This window comes from Carettochelys insculpta, chromosome 22 (assembly GCF_033958435.1).
Source record: "Carettochelys insculpta isolate YL-2023 chromosome 22, ASM3395843v1, whole genome shotgun sequence".
Classification (NCBI taxonomy): Eukaryota; Metazoa; Chordata; order Testudines; family Carettochelyidae; genus Carettochelys; species Carettochelys insculpta.
The window spans coordinates 16,881,944-16,904,786 of record NC_134158.1 but is presented as its reverse complement, the minus strand read 5'-3'; the positions used below and the strand labels follow the sequence as shown (position 1 = coordinate 16,904,786).

General features: G+C 51.9%; 2 protein-coding genes across 2 annotated transcripts in view; both read right to left on the bottom strand.

Moving 5' to 3' along the window:
* Positions 1 to 22,843, bottom strand: part of LOC142025194 (scavenger receptor cysteine-rich domain-containing protein DMBT1-like) — a 903,096-nt gene that overhangs the window by 264,696 nt on the left and 615,557 nt on the right. Inside the window, exons 4-6 of the mRNA XM_075017758.1 lie at positions 18,796 to 19,110; positions 17,659 to 18,002; positions 16,320 to 16,629 (exon numbers count right to left, since the gene is read on the bottom strand). Of these exons, the coding sequence (XP_074873859.1) occupies positions 16,320 to 16,629; positions 17,659 to 18,002; positions 18,796 to 19,110 (969 nt within the window). The remainder of the gene's footprint in view (positions 1 to 16,319; positions 16,630 to 17,658; positions 18,003 to 18,795; positions 19,111 to 22,843) is intronic.
* On the bottom strand, positions 3,219 to 4,972 carry LOC142024595 (deep-sea actinoporin Cjtox I-like). The gene is made up of 2 exons (XM_075016724.1): positions 4,857 to 4,972; positions 3,219 to 3,654 (listed from the first exon to the last, which is right to left on the bottom strand). Exons 1-2 carry the CDS (start codon positions 4,970 to 4,972, stop codon positions 3,219 to 3,221), a joined length of 552 nt encoding a protein of 183 aa, XP_074872825.1.

Sequence of the window (22,843 nt, the reverse complement as noted above, 5' to 3'; positions counted from 1 at the left end):
TGCTTCTCCCTCCAAGCACTGCGGCGTGTGCGCAGGGCAGTGGTAAGAACCCCTGGCACACGGCTCAGAGCAGGAGCTGCATTTCATTGTTCAGAGCTGTCTGCGGCTGGAGAGCTGCTGGTCAGCCACACCTGACCTAGCAGCTAACAAAGCAGACGTGGGGTTTGACAGGCTGATTAGATTCCATTCCCAGACTAGGAAGTTCCATTCCAGTGGGATAAGCCATTGGGGGGCTGTGCCCAGCTGTCTTTCCCTTAGCAACGTGAGCTTCCAGGGCCTGTGTTTGGCCAGGAGCATCTGCCCAGGTCCAGCTGAGATTTGTAGATTCAAAGATCTTCTCCCTTAAACAGTCATTCCCTGGTGACTTTCCCTTGAACACCTTTGGCCTGACACTGTCTGGCTTTTTGTGATGATAGCATCTCCCCAATGTCTTTATTTACACATACAAAAATAGTAAGTAGCAAATATCTAAGTGGCACAATGAACCCTTAACTCTGCCCCATGGTGGAGCCACACAGTGCCTTTGCCTGGTCTTTAGCCTTCCTTTAGCATTTAATTAGCCCTTCTTGGGCTCCTGCTGGAGGAATTCCTCCCCCATTTAAGCACCAGTATCTCAGTCCTGCACCTTCCCATCCAAGCAGCTCCCAGTCCCACCTATTTTAGAGAGACAAGCTTTTGAGCTGCACAAAATAAAAAGAAACTAAATGGGAGCTGAAGTTTGGGGCAGCCACTGAGAGAAACAGACACAGGGCTAGCATACGTACAACATCTGGAATAAGTATTCTGGATAAAACAGAGGCCCAAATGCTCTGGGGCTGCAAGGGTCACTGTCGTTTTGTTGGTGAGCCCGATGCCCACACATCTGGAATGATCCACTCCTTTAACAAGCCCTTCAGTGGCTCTGCTCTGGTCCATCCGTGAAGCTCATGGAGACCAGCTGTGACAGCAGATCAGCGAGTCTCAGGTGAGCTGTTCCTCAGGCAGGTTCTCACTGCTTCTGCCGAACACCCAGCCCAGCTGTGGAAGCCTGACTTCTGCAATAATTCCACACTATTTACAAATAAGCATGGAGGAAAGGGGTGTCTCTGGGGTGGTCTGGCTGCTTCCCTTGAGGACTGCACTTCTCATTCACCAGAATCTTGTAGTGTTTGTCTGCAGCATTATGGTAAAGCTTATGCAAAACCTTTCCCATTCTAACAGGGCATGGAAATGGGTGTTATCCACAGCTAGCCCTGTGGGGAAACTGTCCTGCTCTGTTCATTCTCTCTGAAGCATCTGGTACCAAACAGGGTGGACCACTGAGGCCATTTTTACCTCCTTATGTGGTGATCTTATCTACTCCTCCCTTTCTTCTTTAGTTATCTGGTGCCAAACAGGGTGGACCACTGAGGCCATTTTTACCTCCTTATGTTGTGATCTTATCTACTCCTCCCTTTCTTCTTTAGTTATTTATAACTTATTTAAGTGGCTTAGCCAGTTCTAGCGTACCAAAAAAAAAAATCATTTGGAATATTGGATTAAAAGTCTGCTTGAAATGGTTTGGAGTGGCCTTGCTGTTTTCCCTGCCCCTCCCAGGATGCAGGATGGCAAATGCTTCCCTGGTTTAAAGCTGGAGTCTTGGTGTAAGGACACCAGGGCTGGAGAACTTCCCGCTTCCCTTGGGCCTGGCAAAACTTAGCTCACCCTTCCCGTTTTGTATCTGTGTTTGCTTCTCGTTGGAATTTCTCTTGCTGCAGCATCTGCATGGGAATGGTGGGACCGGAGGTCTGTGACACAATGGAAGGTGTGACAAATCTGGCCACTGCCCTACAGCTTCCCTGGACAGCTTCCCCAAATGCTTGCTGGCTGGATTTAATGCAAGGGCAAATAATGCAAATAACGGTGTGGCTGAGAATGCTGGGCTGTTCCTTTGTAAGATGTGGGTTTTTGGCTGCTCCTCAGACTTCAAATATGTCTTACAAACACCAGGCAATGAAGTCTTATAACTTTACAGACAATGTTTCTACGCATATTTTATCAGGACAATATTGTTCAGCAAGTGATGAGTTTTCAAATTTGTACAAAGGTTGTTACAACTGTGCAGTGAGAGGGGTAAATAGAGGGGTAGAGACTGCTGCTGGGGCAGGATAGAGGTCTCTCAAATCTTGCACGCTCTGGCGAAAGTGCATAGGGAAGTGTTTTGTTCAGAGCAGGGATGTGTTACATTTTCTGAACACAAGACCTAGAGGGGTCACACAATGAGATTAAAAGGAGCAGGTCTGAAACAAACGAAAGGAAATATTTCCTCACACAACACATAGCCAACCTGTGGAACTCATTGCGGTGAAGGGGACGGGGATGTTGTGAAGGCCAAGGTTGTCATGGGGTTCAAGAAAGACTTAGATAAAATCATGAAGGATCGGTCCCTCAGTGCTGGTCAGGGACACAACCCCATGCTCCAGGTGTTCCTAAACCTTGGACTGCCAGAGGCTGGTACTCAACAACAGGGGATTGGTCACTTGAAACTGTCCTGCTCTGTTCATTCTCTCTGAAGCATCTGGCGCCAAACAGGGTGGACCACTGGGGCCATTTTTACCTCCTTGTGTTGTGATCTTATCTACTCCTCCCTTTCTTCTTTAGTTATTTATAACTTATTTAAGTTGCTTAGCCAATTCTAGCTTACGTAGCAAGCTCATGCAATTCAATGCTCCTTTATACAGCTATACTCTTAAACGCATGCATATTTTCCCTTAAATAAATTTATCCTTTATATGCTGATAACAGAATTAGCTATTAGCATCACTTTTTGCCAAGCTGTACACGAGTTTTATAACAAGGAAGCTTCAGGTCTTCATATGCCAACACCGATTATTTCTGAGGTTAGAAAACAAGCAAGCAAACATAACCTCCTTTATAAAATGGTACCAGCCCCTGGATACCCTCATGGTTCAGCCTGGGTAGGCAGATATGCTGCTATTTTTAGTGCATGGACCCTGTGTCATGGACAGCCGCCGAGGCTAGCCACCTGAGTACATACCCAGGAGATCAGGTGAGCTGGTTCTTGGCTGGTTAGCTCCTCACACTATGTGCCCACCTCAGGCCGCTGTTAGTGCACTAACTGAAACAGAGCTAGCACATACCTTGTCTACCCAGGCTGGAGAAAGAAAGTCTCTAGTTCCCATGCTGGTCTGTCATGCTGGGGCGTTTCTCTGGGCTGCTGGGGTTGGCTGTGCGAGCAGTTAGCATAAATGGCAGTCTTTTTCATTGATCTGCACTTTAAGCGAGGACTTATAGTTATTAGTCATGGAGGCCTCCACCTCTAGGTTCTGGGTGTGCATCACCAGCTCGCAACAGTTCTCCATGAACGCCACTTTCTTGAAGAAGTTGCACTCATAGGGTGGGCCACCGGAGTACATATAGTTGTAGATGTGACTCATGCTCGCAATCATCTTCTTGCTAGGGAAGATTTCCACAGCAAGCTCAAAGGGGTAGAGGTTGTAGTCGAAGGGATTGGAGAACAAGATGGCCAGAGTGACAGTGTCCAAATCGTAGATCAGCAAGCCGACGCTGCCGCGGGCTGTACCACTTGTTTTTACGAACACGCTGTGCCCCGAGTCACCAGGGGCGATTTCCTGCGTGGGTGCTGTATGTTCATAGCCACTGTAACAGTAAGTCCTGGAGGAAGAAATACCACAGGGTCCCTTTATGACACAACATCCCTGATAACAATTAATAGCTGCATCCTATCAGCTCTTCTGCACAGGGGACGTACAGCGGGTCCTCTGAAAAAGGGAGCACAGCCCAATCTGGGCCAGGACCAGGGCACAGTGGCCTTTCCTGCATGACCAAGGCATAAAGTAGCAAAGGTAAAGTAAGCAGGGCAGGGCTGACCCCCGCCTCTGACCCAACCCAGGCTGGGCTCTGTCTCCCCACTGCTCTCCTGTTCACACAGCTGCAGCCGGCCTGGTGGGAGCACCAGCTGCAGAACCTGTGCGTGGGGCTGTCTCCAGCGGGCTCCTGGTTTGAGCCAGGAGGAGCCCTCGAGCCTCAGAGATAGCAGTGGCCAGACTGGGTCTAAGGCAGAGGAAGCAGCCATGGCTGCCCATCTGGGGCTGTACGTGACAGGGCTCAGTAAGGGGGGGCTCTAGGTGGCAGGGTGTCTCTTGGTTTTTTACTGGGTTTCTGGGTGATTACAGGGCTGGCAGGAAGCTCTAGGGAACAGAGCTTTTACTTGGAAGAAAAGCCAGGGTTGTCTGCATGACAGAGCTTATACTGGGGCTCTGGGTTTCCCTAGGGCATAGCATTTCCCAGTGGAAGGCTTGAGGGGAGATTACTGGCTGTCACTTTTTGAAGGGCTGGGCTGGGCGTATAGTGATCTCACTGGGCCTGGGGTCTGTAGCCAAATCACCTGCCTGCAGTCCCTCTTCTCCGGCCTTACACACATTTTGCAACCTACCAGACAGCTTCCAGCAGCTGTTCCCTCTCCAATCACCTCTCCGGGGAAACATTTCCTTCTCCCCCACCCAGCACTCCCTGTAAGCTGAGCGCTTGGCCGCCCTCCCTGGAGAGAGTCACCTGCCACCCAGTGGATTAGCGGAACGCCCCGTGGTGCATTTCTATGGATGGTGCACATCTGCACATGCTTGGTGCACAGAAAAAAATTATTCCACCCAGGGATGGAAAAAATTAGTGTAAATGCTGCTCCGCTCCCAACCAAAAAATGTAATTTCCTTCCATGCTCCCTCAGCCCCTGTCCTGGGCACATGAAATGTCCTGGCTCAAAGGTCCAATACAATCTTACCTTCAGCAGCAGGCACATGCTCCGCACCCCAGCACATCCATAGACACCTGTGGAGGTGTCCTGGGAACCTGCTTACCTGGGGTTCCTGAGGGTCATGCCTTTGGTGTTGTTGGTTATATGGATGCCCACGCACCTGCCTACATTTAAATTCTGAACGACCTCGTCAATGTCTATGTCACAGCCCTGAAGCATTGTTCAGCAGCAGCTTCAGCAGAGCGCTCCCAGCCCCTGTCCGAGAACAGCCTAATCACTGCCCTGTTAGATTTGGCCTCCAGCCCAGCTCCAGGCCTGTCTGATGTTTGCTTCCAGAGTCTCTGTGCCTCAGGCTGCGGGAGTACTGTTTTTATTAGCAGACAAAGCCCAGCCCACTTCATTGGTTTCAGCCTCATCTCTCCACATCAGGTGAGCACCAGCTCCTTCTGAGAAAGCCAGGGATTTACAAGAAGTCAGCTGACAGGATGGCCACAGAGTGTGTGGATGTTTTTACGCAGGCTATAAGGGACAGTCTTCAAACCCTCCCAGCAGGCCAGCAGGCACCCGCTGTCTGGCAGGACTCTGGGGTGAGCAGGGGTATCCATCTGCCCACTGTCGTTCCACATGCCGCCCTGCTCCTGTGTGTCCTCCAGCACTGTCTGCTGCCTCAGGAGATTTAAAACCACCTGAAAGCCCTCACCGCCCCTCCACCAGCAACTCAGTGGGGTTACAGTTGATAGTTCCGCACCACTGCCTGCACTTCCCTGGGGCCCGGAGGAGGTGTGTGCAGAGCCACCCCAGCCATAGGTGGAAGCTGTGACATTTAACTCTTTTGTGAAACTCACTAGATATCAAAACAAAAAACCCGTCCATTAGCACATTAAAGACTAGCAAAATAATGTATTAGGTGGTGAGCTTTTGTGGGATAGACCCACTTCTTCAGACCATAGCCAGACCAGAACAGACTCAATATTTAAGGCACAGAGAACCAAAAACAGGAATCAAGGTTGACAAATCAGAAAAATATTATCAAGGTGAGCAAATCAGAGAGTAGAGGGGCAGAAGGCGGGGGTGCGGGTGGGGGGAGATCAAGAATTAGATTAAGCCAAGTATGCAAACAAGCCCCTATAATGACCTAGAAAATTCCCATCCTGGTTCAAATCATGTGTTAATGTGTCAAATTTGAATATAAAAGAGAGTTCAGCTGCTTCTCTTTCCAGACTGTTGTGAAAATTCCTCTTCAGTAGAACGCAAACTTTCAGGTCATTAACAGAATGGCCCACTCCATTAAAGTGTTGACTGACTGGTTTGTGGATCAGGAGTGTTTTTATGTCCGTTTCATGCCCATTAATTCTTTGTCTAAGGGAGTTAGAAGTCTGTCCAATATACAAAGCATCTGGGCATTGCTGGCACATGATGGCATATATGATGTTAGTAGAAGAGCATGAGAAAGTGCCCGTGATTCTGTGAATAACCTGGTTAGGTCGAGTGATGGTATTTCCAGAGAAGATATGTGGACAAAGCTGGCAGCGGGCTTTGTTGCAAGGAAAGGTTCCAAGACTGGTATTCCTGCGGTATAGACTGTGGCTGTTAGTGAGGTTCCTCATAAGGTTGGGAAGTTGTCTGTAGGAGAGAACAGGCATGTCACCCAGGGCCTTCTGGAGTGTGGCATCCTGATTAAGGATAGGTTGTAGGTCTTTCATAATTTGTTGCAGTGGTTTGAGTTGGGGGCTGTAGGTGATGACCAGTGGTGTTCTGTTCTTGGCTTTTTGGGCCTATCTTGGAGTATCTGGTCTCTGGGTATTCGTCTGGCCCTGTCAATTTGGTTTTTTATTTCTCCTGGTGGGTATTTCAGGTTTGTGAATATTTGGTAAAGGTCTTGTAGTTCTCATTCTCTGTCAGTAGGATCAGATGAAGATCACTGACTAGATATCAGTGGTGCCCCACTCTCTTGATTTGATCACAAGCCTCCTGACCATTGGAGCTTTTCTTTCTTCTCTGGCAAGCCCCACCCCCATTATTAGAATTAAGCCAGACCTGAGAACTGGTCCACCTGATGCCCCCTGCACCACTATCAACTGTGATTCCATTTGCTGTGACCTGGTATTAGAATATTAACAGAGGGGTCACCCTGTTAAGTCTTTATTCTATCACAACGAAAAGAGTCAGGTAGCACTTTAAAGACTAACAATTTATTAGGTGATGAGCTTTGGCGGGGCAGAAGTGGGTCTGTCCCATGGAAGCTCATTGCCTAATAAATTATTTTGTTAGTCTTTAAAGCTCCGGGGCTGCTTTTTTCTTATGGTATTAGAAGACTCTCAGCCCTCCTTTTTTTTTAAGGAAGACTTTAGGCTTGTGGAGTAAAACTACATAATGTGCCACAAGTTCAGCCAAAGGCCTCAAACGCCAGTTGCCATATTAAAAAAAAAAATCCCCTAGTGTCATTGTGATTTCAAGAGGCTGTTCTCTTTTTGGAGGATGTGGGGGGAGGGGGATTGATTCGCGAGTTCTGAACTCCTGGGGTGGGTAAAACAGTACAGGCAAGTTAACGGCGTCTCCCCTGGTGTTCAGGAGTCCAGACAGAGACCAGCATCCTACAAAAGACAGGAAACTGAGCCCTCCTGGGTTCCCTGTGAGCTGAGTACTTGGGCAGCTGCCCAGGAGAGAGTCAGGCGCCACCCAGCTGATTAGCAGAGCGGCCACAGCGGTTAGCCTGGGTTTCAAATAGTGGTGCACATAACATATGGTGACATGTCTCCAGGCACATAACAAAACTGATTCTGCCCATGGATAGCAAACATTAGAGGGAACCCTGGTCCTCACACTGACACCCCCCAGCCTTGTGCTGGGATTCCGCCCCGCCACTCCTCCTGCTAACATCTACACTCTCACCCTTGGATCCTGCCTGCCCTCCCCCGGCTAACCTGCACATCTTTGTGTGTGGATCCCCCACTCCTGTTAGCGGTAACCAAGTGAAACCCACTAGCCCTGCCCTGCTGGCTTCAGAAGTACAACAGCCCCAGCAGCTCCCTGGCCAGCGCCACGTGCATCATGATGGAGGCTTCCTGGACTTGTCAGCATCTGGGCCAAGTCCCAGCTCAGTGGGGTCCTCCCTTTGTTGTGCAGGCAAGCGGTGCTCACCTTGCTGCCCAAGAAAGGGGGAGCCCTGCGATCACAGGTGTATGTAATTTGATTGCTTTAACAATTTCCTTCTCCCCATATTCCTTCTGCCTTCTGTCAATAAACTGGGGTGCTGGGGGGAGGGGGGCAGGCTCTGGGATGGGGTTCGGGAGAGGGAGGGAGGGAGGGAATTTGGGTGCTGGGTGTGGGCTGTGTGATGGGGTGGGCATTGGGGTGCAGGCTCTGGGAGGGAGTTCGGGAGAGGGAGGGAGGGAGGGAGTTTGGGTGCTGGATGTGGGCTGTGTGATGGGGTGGGCATCGGGGGTGCAGGCTCTGGGAGGGAGTTGGGATAAGGGGTGCAGACTCTGGACTGGGGCAGCGAAGGGGGGTGCAGGGTGAAGGCTCTGGGAGAGTTTGTTCACCAGTTAGTTACAGCTGCCAGGGGCTGCAGGTTAGTGGGAATTTTGGTGGTGCCCAGACCGGCTCCGGGCCCCTCCTGTCCCACAGGTGCCTAAGGAGCTGGTGAGGGACGGGGGAAGAGGCCACAGGGAGGTTAAAAGAGCTGGCCGCTGGGCTGGGTTGGATTGCCCAGCCTCCACCAAGGGCGGGTTTTGTTAACCTGTCGTGCAAATGGCCCTTCGTTGTCTCTGCCTGACAGCCAGGCTGGGCAAACAAGCAAACACCCCTTCCTTTAGCTATGGCAGGCTGGGCTGGTGCACTGCTTCCTAAACACATTTTAAGGCCATGATCCTCATTTCCTGTGAGCTGAGCGCTTGGATGGCCGCCCCTGAGAGATTCAGGGGCCACCCAGCTGACCAGCAGAGTGCTGACAGCTGGTAGTATGTGTGTTTATGGGTGGTGCGTGTCCACACAGGCTTTGGTGCACTTAATAAAAGTTAACCCACCCATGAATGGAAAAAAAATTAGCCGGACCGACTCCCATGAACGCATCATGCCAGACTATGGATGATGTAACCCAAGACAAAGCTCCTTGTATACTGTGCAGCGGTTCTCAGTCTGTGCCCCGAGGATCCCTGGGGGTCTGCAGATGACACCAAAGGGATCCACAAACGGTTGTCGTTCCCATAGAATGACTATGGCTGAGATTCCCAAAGGGGTCTGCGCCTCCGTTTGGGATGTTTTCAGGATCCACAAATGCAAAAGGATTTTAAACCCCCCTTGCTCAGAGCATCCGCGCAGACGTTGTACAGTGGGGCAGCTGCAATGGTGCAAATCTGTAGTATGTCTCATCGGTGGAGGTCTGGGGCCTGGCCAGTTCTTGCTGCCTAAATGTCAAGTCCCTGGGAGGCCTGGATTTGCAGGATCCACAAATGATCTGAAAGTAAAGGATGATGGGCTCCAGGTTTGTATAAGTTTGGATGGTGTCCGGCATGGGTCGAAGCAGTGTCCATATGACAGATTGGACTGCAACTGCCCTGGACTCCTTGTTTCAGAGGGATGCAGGGTCCAGGGAAGCCTGGAGGCTTAATGGGGGGCCTGACACTGGCAGCCAGAAGTGACCCAGACTGTCTCACTCTGACCCACCTCTTCCCACCCCTGCTCCAATCCCTCCTCCATTCCACCTCTTCCCCCAAGCCTCCACCCCGCCCCACCTCTTTCCAACTTCTACCCCCTCCACCAGTGCCAACAGCCACCGCGGGCTGGGGCACAAGGTGGGAGGAGGTGCAGCTCCCTGCCCCCAGAAGGGGCGGGGCCAAGGTGAGAGGCGGGGCTTAGAGCTATCAGGCCTGGGCCCCACCTCCCCATGCTCCCTCGGCGTCCTGCACAGGGCAGTGGCCCAGTGCTGCTGCAGCTTTTCAAAGGGAACTGGAGCGCCAGCCACCGCCACTACTTCAAGGGGCCTGCCCTCTCCCATGAGCGACACCAGGAGCTGGCAGGGTGGGGCACAGTGGGGTGGGCTGGATCAGGTGCAGCCCCCCACCCAGGCTGCCCTCCCGATGTGCAGATTCCCCCAAAGCCCAGGGCCCAGGGCATTCACCCCAGTCTGTGCTATGGACAGGATGGCTCTGAAAAAACAACACCAGATACTGGTGGCATCAGGCCCACTTTGCTGAGTATTGGTGGCAGACAGGCGCCACTGACCCGCAGAACTCGCTGCCGGTGTAAAGGGGCGTTGACGGACAGTTGTGCACGATAACAGATGGTGTTTTCATTTACCACTCTTGTTGGTCTCCATTGACTCGGGCTGTAAGCACCGAACCAATGGTGCGGTTTTCTCCATCCACACCCAGGCGGCGCTGCTCTGCACCTTGGTTTTTGGGAGTTGTCAGTCACCCTTGTGCAGTAAGCGGGACACACGTTCCTTCTCCTGAGAACACCAGTTGCAGCTTGGTGGGCTGAATCACAGCCCTGCCTGTTTCACCAGTGCCGTCACTGCTGTGTCAGTCCTTGTGTCCCTCCAGGGCTGCAGCCCCACTTGGGTGTTGTACTCAGTGAGCAAACTCTGATTTCCACCTAGTGTTTCGGGAACTGGCCTCTTCACTCAATTGATGTGAAACTTCGTAAGTTGGGGTATGTCCCCCAAGGGACTTGTGCCTCTCTCAGCAGACAGGCCGTTTTCTGGCTTACCTGATCCTTACTATCTGCAGAGGGAGCAGCAAAGAAAAAAAAAAAAAAGAAATAAAACTTGGGTATGTGACCCATGTTCCTGGGTCTGACCAAAATGGGAGATCATTTGTGGGCTCTGCAAATCCAGGCTTCCCTGGGACTTGGTGTGGAGGCAGCAGACCTGGCCAGGCCCCCAGACTTGCACAGGTGAGAGACACAGCAAAGCCTCAGGGCTGGCTGACACTGCAGATCTGCAATAGCGCAGTGGTACCATTGCAGCTGCCCTGCTTAGCGCTTCTGGGCTACGTCTACACGTGCACCCAACTTCGAAATAGCTTATTTCGATGTTGCGACATCGAAATAGGCTATTTCGATGAATAACGTCTACACGTCCTCCAGGGCTGGCAACGTCGATGTTCAACTTCGACGTTGCTCAGCCCAACATCGAAATAGGCACAGCGAGGGAACGTCTACACGCCAAAGTAGCACACATCGAAATAAGGGAGCCAGGCACAGCTGCAGACAGGGTCACGGGGCGGACTCAACAGCAAGTCGCTCCCTTAAAGGGCCCCTCCCAGACACACTTTCATTAAACAGTGCAAGATACACAGAGCCAACAACTAGTTGCAGACCCTGTATATGCAGCACGGACCCCCAGCTGCAGCAGCAGCAGCCAGAAGCCCTGGGCTAAGGGCTGCTGCCCACGGTGACCACAGAGCCCCGCAAGGGCTGGAGAGAGAGTATCTCTCAACCCCCCAGCTGATGGCCGCCATGGAGGACCCCGCTATTTCGATGTTGCGGGACGCGGATCGTCTACACGTCCCTACTTCGATGTTGAACGTCGAAGTAGGGCGCTATTCCCATCCGCTCATGGGGTTAGCGACTTCGACGTCTCGCCGCCTAACGTCGATTTCAACTTCGAAATAGCGCCCAACACGTGTAGACGTGACGGGCGCTATTTCGAAGTTACTGCCGCTACTTCGAAGTAGCGTGCACGTGTAGACGCAGCCCTGTGCAGATGCTGTAAACCAAGGGGGTTTCAAATCCCTTTTCATTTGCGGACCCTAAAAAAAAAGGCCCTTACGTGTTGTTTGCAGACCCCTGGAGACCCCTGGGGCACAGACTGAGAACCACTGCTGTAAGCTGAGGGGAGAGAGCTCTCCCGTCACCTTGCTACCCCCTTCTCCATGAGAGGCAGTAGCTAGGCCCCCGGGAGATGCTCTCCTGCCAACGCAGCACTTTCTCTGTGGGGAGCTGAGGTTGGTATAACTACGTCACTCAAGGATGCGGACATTTCCCAGCCCTGAGCAGCGTAGTTATACTGCAGCAGTTGAGTAGTGTAGCCCTGGCCTTGTGTCAATGGCCTGGGCACAGCACTGCAGAGGTCTAAGGAAATGAGCCAGAAGGGAGTGGGCCAGACCCGAGGTGGCTGGGCAGAGAAGAACGACGCCCGTGCGAGATGCACAGGTGTGGCTGCACAACTGGAGAAAGCATCCTGGAAAAGAATCTTAAGCTTACTGATTTTTGGAGGGGACTTTACATGCTCATTAAAAGCTGAACAACTTACCCTTGCTTAGGCATGCGGCCTAACTCAACACACAACAGACACCTCTCCACAGCAGATGGGTCTGACTCCCTCTTGCCCCCTGCTTGCTCCCGCTTGCTGTGAGAAAAGCAGGCAACGCAGACAGATTCTCCACAACAGATGGGCCTCACCAAGGGGGCATGAACCCTGAACTCACTGATCAGCTAGGTCCAGCTACCACTGATGTCTCCGTGGCTGAATATATGTCTTGATCCTGGCTTCCTAGGAGTTGCTGTTTTACATTCTCATTTCACGGACGGGTGCGGGGAGGAGATGATCTGACCAGTGCAGATAGCACCTTATGGCTACGTCTGCACGTGCACGCTACATCCAAGTAGCTTATTTTGATGTAGCGACATCGAAATAGTCTATTTCGATGAATAACGTCTACACATCCTCCAGGGCTGGCAACGTCGACGTTCAACTTCGACGTTGGGCAGCACCACATCGAAATAGGCGCTGTGAGGGAACGTCTACACGCCAAAGTAGCACACATCGAAATAAGGGTGCCAGGCACAGCTGCAGACAGGGTCACAGGGCGGACTCAACAGCAAGCCGCTCCCTTAAAGGGCCCCTCCCAGACACAGTTGCACTAAACAACACAAGATCCACAGAGCCGACAACTGGTTGCAGACCCTGTGCATGCAGCATGGATCCCCAGCTGCCGCAGCAGCAGTCAGAAGCCCTGGGCTAAGGGCTGCTGCACACGGTGACCATAGAGCCCCGCAGGGGCTGGAGAGAGAGCGTCTCTCAACCTCTCAGCTGATGGCCGCCATGGCGGACCCTGCTCTTTCGATGTTGCGGGATGCGGATCGTCTACACGTGCCCTAGTTCGACGTTCAACTTCGAAGTAGGGCGCTATCCCCATCCCCTCATGGGGTTAGCGACTTCGACGTCTCACTGCCTAACGTCGATTTCAACTTCGAAATAGCACCCAACACGTGTAGCCGTGACAGGTGCTATTTGGAAGTTGGCGCCGCTACTTCGAAGTAGCGTGCACGTGTAGACACGGCCTATGAGTCTTAAAATGCTGTGTGTTATGTGAAGATGTTGCTGTATCTGACCTGCGGTGTTTCAGCTGGAAGCTCAGGTCTGCCTGTGTGTGCTGGAGTGAGTGTTTGGGGCGTTCAATACATTTTGGCACGTCATTAAACAAGAGCACTCAAGTAGGGCGGGAACACCCCAGAACCTTCTAGGGAGAAGAAGGGCCGGCTTGTTCTGGTGCATGTGTCCTGCCACCTTATTCTCCCACTTCTTTTTATAAGGTCTCCAGCATGGATCAGTGAGTTTTACCCAGTGCAAAGCTTATGAGGAAATCTAAACCCTGTGTCTCAAAGGGATTCCCTGAGATTCAGACAGTAAACACAGGGGTTGAGTGGGGTTTTCATTTGTGTGTGTCTGAGAGAGAGAAGCAGTAGACCCACATGGAAGGAAGCAGAGAAGGAGCAAAGAATCCCAGCCACAGCAAGCCACATGTGACCTTTTGGGGAAAAAAAAACCTAAGTGTTTTGGATCAGGGTGGGCTGAAACAGACTGAATTGAAAGAAACTCTTGCTTTTTGTTTGATTCCTGCTGTGTTCAGGGAGACAGGGCTTTGTACATGTTTTGTAAATGTACAGGATTGCACCCCAAAAATCCAGAAGTGCCAAAGCTAATTTTGTGTACACAAGAGATACTCTCTCCCTCCTCTTACTTGATAGTCCCCCACTTCTAGATCACAGAATTATAATATCTTCAATCTCTCCTTCTAACAGACACAACCCAGTTGGCCCAGAAAATAACTGTTCAGACCAAAAAGGAGTAGCTCGCTGCAGGAAAAAGGAATGTTTGGGATGGATTGTGAACAAACAGAATTCCTAGGAATGGCCAAGATCCGACGCTTGGCTGAGAGGGTAAAATTGTCACTAAGGATGCAGCAAAGGAGTCAGTATTTCTGTTTTGCCTTTGGGGAGAGGCAGGGTGTATTGGACGCCAAATCCCACAATGGATCTAGGGTGTCCTAGTGCCCCATTGTGCTGCGGAGGGGCAGCGGCATCAGAGCGATCAGCTCTGGGGAGGGTCTCTCCCTGCACTGCAGGTTGTAAGTGCTTTACTGGGGCCAGCTGTGCCTGCAAAGGGAGGGTGTTATTCTTAGGGATTAAGGGGTGCTTGGTCACCATAAATGCCTAGATGGGGAACACACGTTTAACAATGATCTCTTCTGTCTTGCAGAGAAAGGTCTGACAAAACCGAGGGGTTGGAAGTTGAATCTGGACAAATTCAGACTGGGAGGATGATGTATGTTTTTAAAGTGAGGGTCCGTAACCACGAGCACAGGTTCCAAGGGTTGTGGTGGGTTCTGAATCAATGACCCTTTTTAAATCAAGACTGGAGGCTTTTTTCTAATCCCTCTGCTGTAGGCCAGTTCTCTGGCCTGGGGCTGCTTCTGGCTTTTGACTCTGTGAATCTCTGTAAAGGCAATAGTCTCACTGAATGGTCTCCCCAGGCAGCTCCAGCAGGTGCATCTTGTGCTGTGGTCTGGGCCTAGATTCCCAGGCGTGTCACAGCCCAGCCTGGGGGCGGCTCACAGAGAGCATCGTCTGCTCTCCCAGCTGGACGTCTTGCTGTGGGGCTCCGAGGGAGGCTCCGATTCTGCTGATGGACATGCTCGTCCCTGCAGCTGGGGGCAGGGGCTCTTCAGTTACCAGCTGCTCGAGGTGTACATCGCCTGCAAAGAAGAGAGACCAGTTAACACACCACGCATGGCCTGGTGCTCCCTATATTCCCCTTCCCTGGAGATACAGTGGGGCTCCTTCTCCCAAGGCAGGCACATAGGGCCAGGCCATCCACACTCCGGGACCATGGACACAAACGCAGCTTGGCCACTATAGCCAGTCTGGGGGTGAGCCCCCCTCTGAGATCAGTGGATGGAGCACGAGCTGCATCGGAGCAGTAGGCTGTTATCCTAGAGAGCAGTGCAATGGGTGGGTGCTGGGCTGGGACCCAGCCTGCCTGGAGAGGCTGATATCAGAGAGGTAGCCGTGCAGCTTCGAGAACAACAAGAAGTCTTGTGGCACTTTATAGACTAACAGATACATCGGAGCATGAGCTTTCGTGGGCAAAAACCCGCTTCATCAGATGCATTCATCAGATGGGGAGACTGAGTGACTCCTGTTGCTCTCTGGCCCCGCTAATGAAAGGAGGCAGGGCTGGTTTACGACCAGGTGGGGCCCTGGGACAACACAGTCCCAAGCCCCTCCCCAGTATATTAAAATATTAATGCCACATCTTTATTTAAGCATTAAAATTAATTCATAATTTTAATTACTCATGGTGCCCAGTAAAGTGCCACAGATGAAGTGTAAAATCAGAACAACACGACATTTTGGGGAAGGTTAGGTTAAAAAAAAATGTGTGAGGGAAGGTGATGGGTCCTGCGGTGAGCTCAGGGGACTGGACCTGATGACCTCTCAAGGTCCCCTCCAGTTCTATGAGATAGGTGCTGCTATATTGGACACATTTCTTCCGTTCCACGAAAGTGACTTGCTGAAACCACATGGAGAGATGGAGCCTGGGGGCCCCTCATGTCTGGGGGCCCTGGGGGATCTGTCCCTTTTGTCCTTATGTTAATCCGCCACCGGCCTGAGGTTGGAGCTGACGGCAAGATGACAACACCAGTCATGCTCCCTGCAACCTGGGCCTCCCCAGCACCAGTCTGGGGCTGGCCCTGACTCCCAGGGGACAGTGCCCATTCCGTGCTCTGAAGCACAGTCCTTCTCCTACACTGCAGCACTGAATGCCGAGCTCCCTGCAGAACGACCGACGCCTCTTTCTGCAGCACAGCTCACGTGATGCCATGCACGTGGAGGGGGGTTACCTGAGCACTCAGCACTTGCATCATCTCCATGGGTACAGGCCTGGTCTCCCCAAGGCCGAGCCCTGCATGCAGAGAGGGCAGCTTCTGTCCCGGTGCAGTTAACCCCTAAGGTATGTCAACTCCAGCTGTGCTATTCTCGTAGCTGGAGATGCATATCTAAAGTTGACTTTCTGCAGTAGCGTAGACCTGGCCTTTGGGTTTGTAAGCATGGCCAGTGCATGGACTTACTCAGGTGTGGTATATGCGTACATGAGCATCACTTAGAACTTATTGTACCAATAGGTCATTTACTTGTAATTATGTTTATGATCACTGCCTCTCAATCTAAGAAACCACTGAGGAGGAGTCTCACTCTACTGATCTCAAAACCGCAGCAAGATAACTAGACTTACTCTGATTTAACACAAAACCATTAATTCAGTTTATCTAAGAGGTACAGTCACCTGAGCACACAACATTGGTGTCTTCCGTGTGAGTACAGCTATTGATCTCCCACGGCTGAGCCCTGCATTCGGAGAGGGCAGCTTCTGTCCCTGTGCAGTTAACATCATCCAGCCAGATGGAACCAGATCCTGGCCCAAACAGAGCCTCGCCTGGGGCTGCTAACACCGTCCCACAGCCCAGCTGCCGGCACACGACTCCAGCATCGGTTAAATCCCAGCCGTCATCACACACGGTTCCCCACTGCTGGTTGTGAAGCACCTCGACCCTCCCGGCGCAGTGGTTGGGGCCGTTCACCAGCCGGAGCTCTGTCACATCTGTAATGGGGAAAGACACAAACCCAGCACTAGTTAGATGCTGGGGGAGGTTCCTGTACGTCTGGTTGCTATGGACGCTGGGGACCGTTGCGCCTCCCACTGATGGCTGAAGTGCATTGTACAATGTGAGATGCATAAAAGTTATTGAAGCAGCCAGTGTGGTCCAGGGGTGCTGTGTCAGAGTCCTAAGGCCTAGTAAGCAGACTCTAAAATCACATCACACGAGGAAGGTTCGGAGTCCATTGGCAATGTAACCATGGCTTTCCACTCTCCCTGAGCAGCTGCAGGTTCCGTTTGACACCACTTCTCACCCAGGGGCTCTATAGCCACATGCTGTTCCCTTTTGTTGCAGTGATGGAGGGGGGTCACAGATGAAGCAGATGAGAAAACACTTTTCCCCAGGGGTTAAATTGCTGTGGAGTATTTCCCATAGCTCTCCCACTACCACATGCTGTAAAATCACTGGGAGGAGGGGGTTTGAAAATATTTACTGGAACTCCACTCAGGATTCCTCCAGCTGAACTTCAGCCCTGCCTTTCACTCCAGGGTGCCCCCTACACAGCATTCTGGAGCATCACACTGTGGGGTGAATGAAGCACCCCCCCGATTTGCTGGCAATGCCACATCTGGCAGCACCATGTACCTAGTACTAGGCTGAGGCATTGGGGTCACAGGAGACCTCAAGAGGAGAGATTCCTCTCCTGATTTACCAAGGTGCCACCCTGCTTCCCAAAGACCAATGCCCCCTAGCATAGCCATGAGGTTCTGACCTTTGAATGCAGTCCAGTGATAGATACGCCTTGTTGGCAGATTGACACAGCCTTACTGCCAGCACTGGCCTTTTGCATCTCTTGTGCACCGAGTCCAAAAGAAGCTCTCCTTTTACTGAGCCAACTGCACCCCTTACTGTCCATGACTTCATAGGAAGGCAATTGACCACCGAGGTCAGTGCTGACCCAGGAGCAAAAAAACCAATGTCCCTCCCTGCAGCAGAGCACCCTGTCCCGCCAGGTGAGACGTGATCGGAATGAGATGTACCTGAGCACACAACGCTGGCGTCTTTGGTGTGGTTGCAGTTATTGTCCCCCCATGGCCTAATGTTGCACTTGGAGAGGGCAGCTTCTGACCCCATGCAGTGGACGTCATCCAGCCAGATTGCACCGGATCCTTGTCCAAAGTGAGAGCCGTGTGGGGCGGATACTGGTGTCCCGCAGCCCAGCTGCCTGCAGACCACTTTGGCGTCATGCAAGTCCCAGCTGTCATTGCACACGCTTCCCCAGAGCTGGTTGTAAAACACCTCGAGTCTCCCAGCGCAGCGACTCGGGCCATTCACCAGGCGGATCGGAGCTGTGCCAGGGTCAGCTGATCCTGCAAACACCCCAGGGGAAAAGCACACAGAGAAACTCCTGTGCCTGAGCTCGTTAATGACACGGAAAAAGGTGGTCCCGCCTACTGATAGATCGAATGCCATGTAGGGCCAGAATTGGATAAGGATCACCTGAGACCCTGAAGTTGCTCTCTGCTCCATGGTAAGGGGGCCAAAGGTTAATCACACAAGTCTAAAACTGACCCAACATTTAAAGACTGTGAGTGCCTCTAGGGCCAGCCTGACTGCAAAGCCATCCAGTGGGATTGGTGGCCACACTTTGGGCTGGGGCCAAAGGGCTGGGAGTGCAGGAGTGTCCTCAGGGCTGGGGCAAGGGGTCAGAAATAAGGCTCTGTCTACACTGGCCCCGAAGACCGACTGGCTCAGGGTATATCTTCCAGGGTTCGATTTTACACCTCTGGTGGGGATGCACAAAATTGACCTCTTAGAGGTTGCAGCTGAGGATGCAAGGAGACAGGGTGGTCAATGGGAGAAACTCTCCCACCGACCTTCTTCAGTAGAGACGGCCAAGTTAGCCGAGTGCAGATAGGTTGATTCTAACTATACAATTGTGGTTGCTAGAACTGCATATATGAAGTCTGCTTACCTTGCCTAGTGTAGACATAGCCTCAGTTCCCACTAAGCTGCTTGGCCAGGCACCTGCCTAACCAGCCCTGCACAGGGGCTCAGAGAGATGCCTCTCCCCTGGCATAGAGCACCACCTCTGCCTGCCTGCTGATCATGATGGTTCCTTCTGGCCTTGTAGTCTATGACATGGATGAGCCTTACCTGAGCAACTAACACTGGCAGTGTCCAAAAAGCTACACTTAGCGTCTCTCCTAGCCCCGCATTCAGAGAGGGCAGCTTCTGTCCCTGTGCAGTTAACCTCCAGCAGCCAGCCAAGGTCTGATCCATACCCAAACTGGGCTCCCCCTTGGGCTGCTAATGCTGTCCCACAGCCCAGTTGCCTGCACACAACAGTGGCATCCTGTAAGTCCCAGCCGTTGTCACACACGGTTTCCCACCGCTGGTTATGCAGCACCTCGAGTCTCCCAGTGCAGCGATCGGGGCCATTCACCAGTCGGAGTGGGGCAATAGCTGGGTCTTTTCCCCCAGTGCATCCAGAGATGTCAGGAAAGAGTTCGCTCAGGCCACAGCGTACATCAGCCAGCATTTGGACACCTCCAAAATGCCCAGCCAAGGAGACGGTGACTTACTTCATCTCTTTGCTTTCTTTCAGCATCCATGACAGCGTTCCCAGTAGCAGGTAACTATGAACATCGTCAGATGGTGTGAGATCTGTACGTGTGTGCGAATACTGCAAGGTACAGCTCAGAGTGTAGCTATCGCAAAAATCAGGGTGGGGATGGGCAGAGTTAAGGGGAAGGGCCCTGCCTGGCTGGGTGCTATGGCTTATAGAGGAGCTGAGTCAGTCCTAGTTAGGGTCAGAGGTGCTGCATCAGTGCTGGGGAGTGAGAGCCTGATAAGCAGCAGCTGAGTGTGGAGGCTGTTCAGACCCAGTGGGAGGCGTTATGTTGCCCACCATCGCTAGTGATCTGGTGTGCAGGAACCTCTCTGAGTGCGTCCTTCCTGGGGGTGTTTGCAGGTGCCACTGGTGCAAACTTTCTCTTGTTTCAGTGCCCAGCAATGGAACCAGTGGCTCTATTTAGCCCCAGAGGCACCGAGACCACTGGCACAGGAGAGTGAAGTCTGTTCTGCAGCTTTAGTGGCCAGCTAGTTGCCTTTTAGCTCATGCTGCAGAGGCACATGGCTTTGGACCCTAAGGTCACAGGTTCATTCCCTCCTGCTGACGACCAGAGTCCATTGGCTTTATTTATGTAAGGGCTCATGGAGGCCACCTGCAGCCTCAGGTCCACCTCTGACTTAGATCATTTAGGGCAATTATCTGGGATCTGGTGTGCAGATCTGGTCACCCTCATGCAGGACAGATGGATTCAGATGGGCCCAGGGCTGGTGCGGAGGGGATGGAGACTGGTCGTATGACAGGAGCTGGAAGAGCTTGGCTGGTTTGTCTGGCCCAGTGCAGGCTGACTGCACCGTATTGACCTGTTGGGGAACCCCAGGCAGGGAGAGGAGCTACTGAAGCCAAAGGACAGTGTTGTCACAGGAGCAACTGACCAGGGGCCACCCTAGGCTGGAAATGAGAAGGGTGATTGGGAACATCCTTCTAATGGGGGGAGAGAAGAACAGCCACACTCTCGGGAGAAGTGTCTGATGGGGATTATATGACATGTCCTTCCAGCCCTATGGCCCATGTTCCCAAAGAAACAGCCCAGAGTGGCTGGGAAACACCTCCAGGAGTCACGGGCACACCGGGTTCTTCTTACTCTCATGAAACCTAAAACAAATGACACTAATTATCTTGTAATATTGCCCTTGTCCCTAGATTCAGGGTGGAAAACACTCAGCCCTCTGGCCAGGTGCAGTTGGCCAGGGTTAGTCCGGCACGAGGGTTAGCCCCTGGCAGGCTGTCAGATGCTTTACTTCTCTGTGTATCTGCAGCTCCCTTTGGCTGTGGTTTGCCATTGGTGGCCAACGGGAGCTGCTGGAAGCAGTGGCCCAGCCCATGCCACTTCCCACAGCTCTGAATGGCCAGGAATGTCAAAACCCACCCACCAGGAGCTGCAGGTGACTATACCCGCAGGCATGCAGGTAAATAAAGCATCGGTGGCCCTTCAGCTAACCCTGACAAGCTGCACAAACTGATTATTGCTCACTCCTCTCCTAGACAGATCTTGGGACCATCTGTGTCCTAACCACTGACTCCCACTTCCCCTGCCACGGCGGCAATAGACCCCTGGAGTACTGGCTGTGAGCCCCCCCGCCCCCCCGCACTAACCACTGACTCCCACTCCCCTTCCCAGGGCAGCAATAGACTCCACGAGTCCTGTTTCCCAGGACACGGCTATGCCATGTCTGATGGGTGGAGTTGCAGGAAAGCAGGCTGCTCAGATGTCTACTGAAAGCTACTCACCCCAAACCCAGGCCAGGAAGACAGGGATCCTCATGTTCCCGGCTCCAGCACAGCCAGCCAAGCTCCTGCCAAGGAGGCGCCCAGCTGGGAGCCTGGGAAATCCCATGGTCATGGCACAGACCCTGTGGGGCAGTGTGACCAGACACTAGTGCAGGCAATCATCCTAGTGAGAGAGGCAGGCGGAGCTTGGTGTGACCGCCACAGGCTGGGAGGGTGGGGAGATGGGGCAGGGACCCCAGGGAGCAGGGGATGTGAGAGGCCTCTCACTGCTGAGACACCTCCCTCAGGGAGTGTGTGCAACGGAGCCCACAGAGCAGAAGTCACCCTTGCGCCCAGCGCTGCGGCCAAATATCACTGGATTGTGCAATCAGCGTTCTGGGAACACACTGAGCAAACAAACCCCCCTTGGAACCACTGGTTCTGGGACATGTGGGGCAGGAGGGGCAGTTCCCAGAGCGGGTTCACAGGGAGTCAGCAGAACGGATTCACAGAGGGCTGGTGGACACGGGACAGGCACACAGGTTTGGCTGAGCATGCCAGGATCAGCCCAATGCCAACCGCCCTTTGGATGCCCTTACTCCAGCGGAAGGAGGCACTGGGGTGTGCCTAATGAGAGAAGACTTGTTTCACCCAGATTATTGTTGTGGCTAATACAGGAGTTGACTTAAAGGGAATTACTTCTGCCCATGTGAAAAACTGTACGCTAGCAAGAAAACAGTGGATTGTCCTGAGCATAGTAGTTGAACTTATTTATGACAAACAATAATCTTTTGTGGTGCTTGTTTTGAGAGGCAGTAATGTAAAAAAACTGGGTAAAGGTCTTTCCTGGATCAACATCAGGGCACAGAGGTAGGTTCCAACAATGGAGATAGGATCCTTTCTGGGAATATTTATTGTATCTTGGTTATGCAGTAACAAAATCCAACATTCTAGTTGAGCATTAGGCTCCTTTACATTCTTGATTCAATTAGGAAACAAGTAGAAAGAGAGAGAGAGAGAGAGAGAGAGAGAGAGAGAGAGAGTGTGACACGTAGAGCTATTGGGTTTGAACCAATCAACTACACAAACCTCAGCCATCCTCCAGGAGTTCTGAAAGATAATTGCTGTAGATTCAGAGACTGCTTCAGCGAGTTCCTGAAGTGTCCTAAGATGGACTTCATCAGGTCCTCACAATTTGAATCCATCTAAATTAGCTACATATTCTTAAACCTGATCTTTCTGTTTTGGCTTGCATTCCTGGTTGTTAATATTAACTATGCCAAATATCCGATCATCATTAGTCATTTTGATGAAGAAAGAAGCAAAATAGGCATTAAACATCTCAGCTTTTTTGATGTCATCAGTTACTAACTCTTCTTCCCCACTAAAAAGTGAATCACATTTTTTCCCTCCTAATGTATTTAAAACATCCCAGACTGCCTTTTATGTCCCTTGCTATGTGTAACTCATTTTGTTCCTACATGCTTGTGCTATACTTGTTCTTTATAGCAATTTGTCCATATTTTCACTTTTTGATTTCCACTGTCTTTAAATTGCTCCTGATGGAACCATCTTGGCCTCTTAGTTTTGTTCGGGTGTACTTGGCTCAGAGGCTCCCTTCTGGCCACCTCACCGTTCTATCACTCCCAGGCCCATGAAAAGAGCAGTAGAAATGAGCCCTCCAGGCTGCCTAGAGAGGCTGTGCTGATGCGGCCTATCAGAAAGTCTGCAGGGAGCAGCCAATCAGGGCCCATCAGGATCATATAAAAGGAGCTGCTGAGCAGCACCTCTATGGTTCCTGGTTAGTGCTAGGGTAGGAAAGTTGATGCAGGTTAAATTTCAGTTGTAGGGCAATGGCTTTCA

Excerpts from the sequence above, each read along its gene's own strand:
- LOC142024595 (XM_075016724.1), bottom strand. The coding sequence starts at position 4,972 with ATGCTTCAGGGCTGTGACATAGACATTGACGAGGTCGTTCAGAATTTA. Across the intron at positions 3,655-4,856 it reads ATGACCCTCAGGAACCCCAG|GACTTACTGTTACAGTGGCT; the intron begins GTAAGCAGGTTC and ends TTCTTCCTCCAG.